The 10,734-nt window shown below is 37.5% G+C and overlaps 1 protein-coding gene across 1 annotated transcript in view; it reads right to left on the reverse strand.

Moving 5' to 3' along the window:
- LOC145466589 (charged multivesicular body protein 4b-like) overlaps positions 1 to 10,356 on the reverse strand; it is an 11,211-nt gene extending 855 nt beyond the window's left edge. Inside the window, exons 1-5 of the mRNA XM_081450304.1 lie at positions 10,022 to 10,356; positions 9,737 to 9,914; positions 4,660 to 4,774; positions 1,467 to 1,587; positions 1 to 883 (exon numbers count right to left, since the gene is read on the reverse strand). The exon at positions 1 to 883 is cut by the window's left edge and continues 855 nt beyond it. Of these exons, the coding sequence (XP_081306430.1) occupies positions 822 to 883; positions 1,467 to 1,587; positions 4,660 to 4,774; positions 9,737 to 9,914; positions 10,022 to 10,193 (648 nt within the window). The 5' untranslated portion in view covers positions 10,194 to 10,356 and the 3' untranslated portion in view covers positions 1 to 821. The remainder of the gene's footprint in view (positions 884 to 1,466; positions 1,588 to 4,659; positions 4,775 to 9,736; positions 9,915 to 10,021) is intronic.
- Between the last annotated feature and the right edge of the window lie 378 nt (positions 10,357 to 10,734).

Raw genomic sequence — 10,734 nt, forward strand, 5'->3', positions numbered from 1 at the left:
AGTAAAAGAAACTTACAATAAAGTGGGAGGACACATAATTTATTTAGATTGTTAGTCACCTTACAAAACAGGGCATTGCAAAATAAACTTAGATCAAGATATACATAGCTGGCCCTTCCCCAAGCCATCTCTATGCTCCGTTGCAAGTAATGATTAAACTACACATTTAAAATGTTGTCAACAGGTGATGGGTGACTTCATTTAACTTCCTAAAATAAGTCAGAATATAAGTTTGGTACCCCTGAAAAATTGATAACATCAGATAACTAAGTGTTTGAATGTGGCTAGCACATTTCAGCCTAATTAAAATAAGGTATGTTGCAAAAAAAAATAAACATCCTTTTCCATTTGTTTATGGTGGACAATAACTGCATTACATAAGAGCAGGTTTCAAGTGACTGTCAAGTTAATATGTTTAAAACTTATTGACATTTCTGCACTATAAAGAGGACAATTCACCAATCAAACCAATCAACCAATCAAAACAAACATGCCACTGTGCTTTTAACCAATCAGACACTAGCTATAGAGTATAGCTCATTATTATAATTCAAGGCTGTGGTCTAAGAAAAATTACAAGGAGACCAAAGATTGCTAAACCATGAAATCCTGGCTGCCTAGCACTTAAGCTTATATGAAAAAAGTAAGTTTTTCCAGTCGTCCAAAAGCAAAAGTTGGTTGCCTGTGGCACCTGGGTTCTTTTAGTGCACAGCCCTGTCATATGGCATAAGTTATTTACATGTGTCATTGTGTGGCCTAAGTTAGGACAATCATTGGAAAACTGCTCTAAGCACAGTCAAAGGATTAATAGGTAATTTATTCTAAGAGGCCCATGCTTCAAGTTCTCTCAAATCATCATCTTCAGCTTTGGCTTTGGCTTTGGCTGGGAAAAAGCAAAGAAAAAGAGAATGCAAGATGTTAGCAACTGGTTAAACTCTAAATTTTTCCTTGGCTTATTTATGGCATCTAGGACATGTCCAGTTTGTAGTTTGCCCCAGATTACTTATGGTGTGGAATTCTTCTCAAACCAGTTTGCCAACCAACCCAACAAACATGACCCTTTCCCCAACGTGTCCTGAAATAAGATTTCCTGAAGGCACAGGTAAAGGTAAAATTAAAAATTTTAAGGAAACCTCCGATAAGGAAACAGTTGAAAGTACAGTTGATTACAAAAAGAAGTGAAAGTAAATTATGATGTTTCAAAGTCATCTTGACTCCTTTGTCAAGTAGAGAAAAAAAAAAATGGTTGAGATATTAATTTATAGTGTGAAAGGTGTAAGAATATGTTAAAGAGTAACACAGCCCAATTAACAGTTCTTAGGTGTCAACAGTTAAATGTACGTAATAAACTCAGATGAATACTCTTGCACAAATTGAGTCCGCCTGTGTGTTGAGTTTTGTTTTTCTTTCACGTATGAAGAGTATTTCTTGAACTAAACAGCACTTTAATTGACAAAGTAACTAACCTGGAGCAGCTGGTAGTTCTGTAGCAGGGACACTTGGCAGATCAGCTGTGCCACCAACCTCTAGCAACTGTTCGTCTAATCCTTCTTGTTCCAGCTCTTCAAGTTCATTCATGAGTTCATCCTTAATTAAATGATAATTTCAAACAAAGCATTACACAACCATATCCCCTAATCAACATTTCTATTTCGAATTGACTACAATGGGAAAGCTTCCTATCCGGGGCAGAGCACCAACACTCCCAGTCACAATTTGCAATGTGTTATTGTAGAAAATATCCACACTTCTCCCACAGAGGGTTTTTTGGTTTTTTAACCCCCACGCTCCCATCCCTCTGTAAATTCCTGGCAGTTTTAGTTCACACATTCCTTTAAACATTTTGCCTTTTGAGACTCCTCTCCATATTAGAGTTTCTAGTAACCCTCCTTAGGATAAGTATGGATATTTTCTGGAACCACACATTAAGATGAAATCTGATAGAAAATCAAGCAATTTCAGGTTTTAGTGGACAAAAATCTGGTACCAGAATAATTTTAAGTATTTTACAGTCATTTTTACATTTTTTTAAAGCTAAATACATAAATAATCGCCTGAAATAACACTGAAAACAATTTCCCATGGGAACCAGAGAAAATAAATTTCAAAGTTCAGAGAACTTGTACAAACACAGGCAAAATTTTATCATCAGTTTCATTTCACCAGCACTTTCAAGTGTTTCTTATGAAGTTCAACATTCGTTTTCGACGTTTGGTGTTGCTAGAAATGATTTTGTTTTTTGGGAAGATATTTAAAACAGTCATACAGAAGTTTGCAATATGATGTAAATAATCTTCGTACTGGGTTTTTGTCCACTTGTTACCCAAACTTCTTGTGGATTCTGTCTTAATTACATTACTATGGAAACCAAGATAAACTCTGGCAGTATGGGACATGTTGGCCATGTTCCAAAAGTAAATGCCCACAACACTTTCAGGTTTAGAAACTTAAAATACTGTAATTCTTATTACTACATTAATTTTACAGGCTTGCTACTTTCAGGGGCCATTACTTTCAGGTAGCTAAATAATATTATTACAGTAATTTACCCAATTTTAGGAATAGAGACCTGGAGAGGAGATTATCACTTGATCTTGTTTGATGTTACACATGTTTAGTTCTCTTGTCGTGGTGACAATTTTATTTATATTTGAATGTTTTACGACATGTAAATATTGTAATAATAAGGTCAGTAGTTTTTAAATTTTCACTTATTATCACATTGCTATTAGGTCTTTCTTTTATTTTATACACGACCCCACAAGCTTTGAGCTTTAAAACTCATCGTGCTGAGAAAAAGGCTTCCTAGCCTATCCTATCCTATCCTATTGTATCCTCTTGTCATTTAGTGACAAGAACTAGAAATTAAACATGTTCTCATAAAATAGATGGACTCCTATCTATGACGAGAGAACTAAATGTGAACAACATCAAGCAGTGTTAAGTAATAAACTCAACCCCTGGTCCCTATCTCTGAGGTTGGGTAAATTGACCTTTTATGCTCTACCATGCATGGTTTTCCATTTTACTTATTTGTGTCCACTTGGAAAACTGGCATACTCAAAACAAGCATGTAAAAAGAACTGCTACTTGAAAAAAAGGAACTTGAAGTTCAAAAAGTGGTTGTGGGTAGCCTTTTAAGGTTACTGTTCTGTTTCCTTTTTTAAGCCATGAGCGTAACATAGAAAGAACAGGTTTAGTATATTTGGATTTTTTAAAAAATTCCAGCAAGTTACAATTAAAAGCTCCTTGACAAGAATTTACGTTGTCCTTGGTATCAGTTACTTCCTGCTGTTACTACTTGCCCAAAAATTCACTGGGTTAGATTTGATCATCAATTACACGATTGTAAAACAACAGTGAAATTTTATAGATCTATTTTCATAGGGATTTTTCCTTTAGGAGAGTCATTGCAGTCACAGTAGTTACATTGTGCATGCACTATATGACACTTAAGGTGGTGCGCGCTTCTGCAACAAATTTTGCACACACAACGTTGCACAAGTTTTTAACATGACTTGTTTCTTATTTGTGTTTTGCACTCAATTACTATACTTTGTAGCCTTAAGAGTACTATTTATGTTGTTGGAAGTTTCTTTAAACGTGTATTCAGTTATTTAAGGCTTTTTCATGCGTATTTGTTTCTTGCGTACATTACTTTGTTTCTAGATCTATCTAGTAAGTTCTGTGGTGTCGCGAAAACACATGTGTAAGCATGTGTAAGCACACCCAACTAGCGTTTTATATGGATTAGTTTTTCCATTAGCAAGATCAGTTGATGCAAGATCTGTTAATTCCCTGCACATTAACAAGTTTTTACAAGTTTATCATTGTTCTGGTGATCAAGGCAGCCACAGGGTAATCATCTTTTACGCCATTTTAGTTTGTTTATGTAAGCGGTTTGTATCTTTACTCCCTTAAGTTCAATTTAATTAAGGTTTTAGATAAAGTCAAGTTGTATACAACATTGTTTTACTGTTATTTGTAAATTGATCTCAAGTTTTCTCCTTTCACTTTTGTAACTTTCAAAGTGTGTGAAATGTATTTATATCCTGTTATTTTTGCAATCTAATTTGTACTTTATTTGTATCTTTTATTTTAGTTTTCACAGTGTTTATAAGAGTTTTAAAGAATTTTAATAAACAACAGTTTGTGAACCAACACTTAACAAATCACTGGAGCAATAGCCATTACTGTCTTTTGAACAGTAATTACTAACAGTAACTAATCAGCTCCAAGCTTAAGTTCTTGATTCTAATAGTAGTTCCCTAGTCAAAATATGGGTTATTGACCAAGCATGAGGTCAAGATGGCTGGGTAACAGCCAACTTCTTTTTTTGTGTGTTTATGAATTACGACGGAATCAAGGTCTATAAACAAGCAAAAAATGAACGAGGCCAATATCTAGCCATCTTGACCAAACAAGCTTGGTCAATAAAGGATTTATTACTTGGAAGAAGAATGCTAGTTTCTTGCGGGACACAGCCAGTAATCCCGAGCGGGCAAGATAGCACCATCTTGCCCAATCAGGTAGCCAATCACAGCGCAGGTTTCAGTTCATCTGGCCTACAGAGCTAGCCATAAAGTAAGAGACAATACTGACGCACAAACCTCCTAATATGTGTTAGTTAAGGTGAAACAATGCAAAAAGATCCCTCACCTCATCAACATCCATTCCAAATCCAGCTGGTTCTGATATAGCTCTAGATATTTCATCAGCCAGTTCTGTCTGTTCCTGAATGTCATCCATCATTTCATGCACATCATCAACATCACTGTTGAGGTGAAGATAATGAGGAAAGGAATAAGTTACACATGTAGAAATTTGGTTTGTACATGGATTCCATATCACAGTCAGCTCATTTTCATTATTCAACACACAAGTTCAGTAACTGACCTGGAAGCACATATTATTTTATACTAAAGCTGATGTTACATGAGGCAATTTTTAGTAGAAATGTATATTCCATGTCACACAAGAAAATGCTGTGGAAAAAATTGTTGCAAAAATGGTAACACAGGAAGGCGTGGTGGCTAATGGTTAGAACGCCGGAGTCTGGATCGCGCAGTAAGGATTTGAACTCTGGTCAAGGTCATTACATTGTGTTCTTGGGCATGACACTTTACATCCTAGATCAAATTGGCAAGGAAAACGACGCTGGCGTAGAGTTTGATGACACCAAGTTGAAAAATTTTGTCTCTTCACGAATGAATGATAATGTGGCTTTCAACATCCCTCCAATAACGCCTAAGCAGATCATTGACACCATAGGGAAAATCACTTGTAACAAGGCCTCTGGGCACGATGGCATAAGTATTCGTGTACTCAAAATTATTGCACCAGCGTTTGCAAGTCCATTATGCAAATTGCTGAACCTTTCAATATCGACAAACAGTTTTCCAGACCGTTGGAAAGTAGCAAAAGTTACACCACTGCACAAGGGTGGCGCACGAAACGATATCAACAATTACCGCCCGATATCAGTTTTACCTGTCTTTTCGAAGATTATCGAAAAACACGTAGCCAGCTGTCTTCTTAAGTTTTTACATGACAACAACATGTTATATGAGTATCAATCAGCCTTCAGGTCAGGTTACTCTACAGAAACAGCTCTAATCAGACTTACGGATCACATCCTGAAAAACATGGACAATGACGAAGTGACCGGTCTAGTATTTATAGATTTTCGTAAAGCTTTTGATGTTATAAATCACGAACTTCTTCTAAAAAAGCTGTCTATTTACGGTGCAAGCCCTCCGTCTGTTGCCTGGTTTCAATCGTACCTGTCTCAGAGAAAGCAATTTATCACATTAGGGAAAACCACATCTGAACAGCTGACTATCAGACAGGGCGTTCCCCAAGGATCAATATTGGGACCGGTGCTCTTCCTCCTGTTTGTCAATGACATGCCTCTAAACGTTCACAAGTCAACTATGGATATCTATGCAGACGATACCACCTTGTCTTTAAGCTCAGACTGGAAAGCTATTCCCGCACTAAACAAATCATTAACAAAGGACTTGACAGAAGTTGAGAAATGGGCTAGTGAAAACAAAATGTTTATAAATACCAAGAAAACCAAAGCGTTGTTGGCTACGGGAAAGCGTCTGCGCAGACGTATAACCCATGACGCAGGAAAATTTGAAGCTAGGATGCAAAATGCAGAAATTGAACAAGTTGGTAGCCATAAACTTCTTGGAGTGATAATCGACGAGAACCTAACTTATGAAGCACATGTTGACGAACTATGTAACAAACTTTCAAAACGAATTGGTCTTCTACGCCATATAAGCTGCTACTTGAAAAAGAATCAAAAATTGATCTACTATAACGCAGTAATCAAACCACTCTTCATGTATGCAAGCACAGTATGGACATCGTGTAACAAAGAGGCACTCGAGAGAGTTCTCCGTATGCAAAAACGGGCTGCGCGTATTATTCTTGCAGCACAACGTACTAGTCGAACTGTCACTTTATTTAATAAGCTAAACTGGATCCCCTTTTACAAAGAAGCTTATATAAATCGATGTGCACTGGCCTACAAAAGGATAAACAGAACTTTACCTGAATACATGAACACATCTTTAAGGAAAAACTCTGACGTCCATTCGAGAAGTACTAGAAATTGTAATTTAAATTTATTATGCCCCTCTCACAGAAACGCCTCTGAGGGAGGATGCACTTTCGCCGTCAGAACTATTAAAGATTGGAACAGTTTACCCCGGTCTTTAAAAACAGAGAAGTCCGTTAAATCGTTTAAGGCTAAATTATGTAATACTATTCTTAACTCTCAGAAAACTAATGGAATTTTTTGACTCTTATTATTCGTAGTATGTTTGAAATTGTAAGTCCAGTTTATTATTTGTAACCATTTTTAATAGTAACTTAATTAAGTATTTTATTGTAAATAATATCGTATTTTAGCATTTTATTGTAAATAATATATTTTTAGCATTCTGATTATTTTAAGCTGAGGGCCCCAAGTTTATCAGTAACTTAAGTTACTGTCACGGGTCACCCTCATTAAATAAAGTCTTTCACTTCACTTCACTTCACTCTCACAGTGCCTCTCTCTGTCCAGGTGTATAAATAGATACTGGTGTGCGTGATGCGAAAGAAAACCACGAGAGAAAAATGGCTGCAGTAAATCCTGGGGGCGAAGAGCGTGTGAAGGGGCTACCGCCTAAGCCCAAGAGTTTGCCCTTTCATGGCAAGTGATTTTTTGGTGTAGGATTTCTCATCTTGATGTCCTCTTATTATTGCCTGTTGTCAATAAGCTTCAATAATCCTGGGAGATATCCTGAATAAAATTGCTCTACTCTACTCTTCAAGTAGCGAGGCAAAAATGAGAAGAGATATCTTCTTTCAGTGTTCATTCAGAGAGACTGTCCAAGAAGTTTTAAAAGAAGACGGCAAATAGGGTATCTTGTAACGATTTTCACTGCGTCTGTAGATGTAAATCTAAAAGTTATTGCAAAAATTTCAAATGCAGAGTTTCAACCAAGAATTTACCAGCATTATGTGTTTGACATAGGAGATCATCTGACTACAGTGAAATGCTTGCCGATAGCAGCGGAAAGTTTCAGGTGAATGTCCAGTTTCAAGTGAAGGTCCGGTTCAATCTTTCAAATGAACGGCGGAAAGGCCAAGCTCAGTGAATATATATTCGCTGACTTGGATGATGCTGTTGAGCAGCGATATTACAAAGAGGCTTGAAGTCGCATTGGAGGTGGGAAGCTTTGCCAAACAAAACACTGGATAAATTTAAACCTTTCCAAAGCCTGTTATCAGATTCGCAAGAATATCACGAATTGCGAAGCGCGATTCCAACGCTTTGATTTGCTCTGGTACCGTTTTGATTTGTTCCGGTTCCAAAACATTCCTGCAAGACATCACACATATCTCGAATGTTGACAACACGTTTTCAACGCTCCTAACATAAGCCAATCATATTTTTGCGTTGTGAGAGCAACGCATAATTCAAACTCTTGGGCTTGGGCGGTAGTCCCTCCTTTCGTGCGCTCCTCGCCTCCAGGTTTTCGCACGGCCATTTTTTTCTTGCGGTTTTCTTTCGTGTCACACACAATGGACTAAGCAAAAGAGGGACTACTCGTAGTCTACAAAATGTGAAACTAGTCGAAAAACAATAATCACAAATATATTGAAAACGGACTGCCAACAGATAAGAGCCATCTTTATTTCATACTTACTGAGACTTTAACATAGAATCGATCGCATGAAAAACTCATACAGAAATTTCTTCATCCAATCACAATCGTGAAACAACTGTCTCACACGTGGGAAAGCGTTTCATCCAATCAGAAATCAGCTGTCAAAATGAATCAGTCAGTTCGCAACGCACTGACGTTGTTGTTGGCGCCTCTTCAATCTTCATTCACAGAAGTTTGTAGAGTTTCCACAAGTTTACTCCAGTTTTCTCACAAATTAGCTATAAATCACAGACAATGGCGGAAAGTTTGAACAGGTTTATCGCTTTAGATAAACCCATTAAAAAGTACATCCAGGAACAGCAGAACAAAAGGACTTGAGCAAAAACCTGACGAGACGTTAGGCTAGCCTGCTTGGCGAATTCCTCAAACAGGAGAGGCAAATACGCCGTAAGCATTATCGACGACAAAGAGTTTTACCAAGCAAGGAAATGTCTGGAAGCTCGAAACAAACAACTTTAAAAAAAAAAGCAAGGCAAAGGAAACTAATCAAACGCAGCTGAAGCGTTGACTGATGACCAGGTAAACAATCTGTGCGAAAAATATTTACACTAGATTTTTGAAGAAGCGACAAAGTGCTTACACTCAGACAGAATAAAAACATAACTTGACATTTTTTCTGCCAAATGAAGGGTGAAAACCTGGTTGGGGGTGAAAATCTCAGTAAGTGTAAAATAAACAAATTACAGCATGGAAAGTGCTTTGTACGGTATTTACGCACTCGTTGTTTTTGTATCAGAAAACTCACGTGTAAGGACCATACGCCCACACTTTCCATGAAGTAATCTATATATCATACAATAATGTAGAAACCAAAACATTTCATGTCACATACGCGTTCTGAAGTGTTTCCGACAGTATATAAGATTTTGCAAATCAGATTATATTACAGTTTTCTTCAACTGCCTACAATAAATTACTAATAACTTCCTTGTCTAATCAATAAAGTTTTCAATTTCTGTAACAAAAATCTCTCATTCAGACGTGTAATCTGATTTCTTCCAAACCAAATGAATTCAAATTTATACTTAAGAGTCTGACACTAGTACATGGTTGTTAGAAAATGCTTTGTAAAGCTAAAGAGAAAAAGTTAAACAGAAAACATGGGTTATCAGCTCATGTTACTAAGAAAGGGGAGGGGAGGGGAGGAGGAGTGGGCTAATAATACAACACCTAGTGGAGACACTTTGAAGGATCACCTGGAAGGATCAAGATTCTTTTTAACAAAACACACACTCACAAAAATGGGAAAATGTCTGCTAAAACCTGATGATTCACTTGGCACATTAACAATTCGAAAAAGGAAAAGAATCGCTACTGAGTGCTAATTTTGACAGTGTGCTTGGATATTATGGTCTTATGGTATAAGCAGGCTGACTTGAGGTCTGCAGTTGTTTAGTAGTCTGTTGGCTAACTGAATTTGACGGGACGTTGGAACTTTTAAAAATACTAACATCGGAATGAAATGATAAGCTTGAATGGCCGTTAATGTTTAGAAATGTACTCACAGTTGCTGATGAGCGGATTTGAGAGCCTTAGCTGCATATGACATGTTCTTGAGGACTTCAGTGTTGGTGTTGGCGTTCTCCAGCGCCTCTCGTTGAAACTCAATCGTGGACAGTGTTCCATCGATTTGTTGCAGTTGCTTTTCGAGCCGTTTCTTCCTCTTTAACGCCATTAATGCAGCTATAAACAAAAGTACAAACCTGGGCATGACATTTTCATCAGCATCGCCGGTCGCCGATTCAGTGAGCAAACAAAATCACTTAAACTGATATCTAGCTATGGCTCACCTCTCTTGTTCTTTGAAGCAAATTTCCTAGCCGTTGCTACTTCTGTATCGATCTTTTTCTCCAAGAATTCGCTCTTCTTCGTCAACATTTCTTCTGTGGATCGCAACTTTTGAATCGCCTCTTGAGTAGTTGGCGGTTGCTCTTTGTTTCTTCCACCGAAGATTTTCCACATTTTGAGATGCTAATTTCTACACTTTTTTATGAGAACAATAAATCAGTCTTCCAACGGCAAAATGAAGCCAAAACTGTCCTAAAATTCCTGCAGCAAGACGACAAACTCACAGCTCCAAGTAAGACCTAAATTTAGGTTTAGGACGTCATGTCCTTATTAGCAGTCTTTGTAACCAGGCAAAATGACGGCAAGAACCTGGCCGCTAATAAGGGCTGGGGATCTTGGCGTGGGAGGAACCCGCCGTCCTTTGAGACTAAGAGACTAAATGTAGGGGTTAGTTTACATTGGTTTTTTTACTTTTTAGTTTAGCTTCGCTTAGTGGAAGTTAGTATAGCAAACGATTGGCTGCCCGTACGGATTCTTATCAGTCACTCGACTCCGGATCCTTCCTGAGCGAAGACTTTTTGCCGTGGAATGGAAGTCAGTATGGGCCGTAAGGATGTAAGCCCGGGGATATAAGGAAGTGAAAACGAGGCTTAGAAGTAGTTACGCGTAATTTAGAATAATTAAATTACCAAGATAAATACCGCTCACGAATGTT

The sequence above is a fragment of the Orbicella franksi genome, chromosome 13 (assembly GCF_964199315.1).
Source record: "Orbicella franksi chromosome 13, jaOrbFran1.1, whole genome shotgun sequence".
In the NCBI taxonomy this organism is placed as follows: Eukaryota; Metazoa; Cnidaria; class Anthozoa; order Scleractinia; family Merulinidae; genus Orbicella; species Orbicella franksi.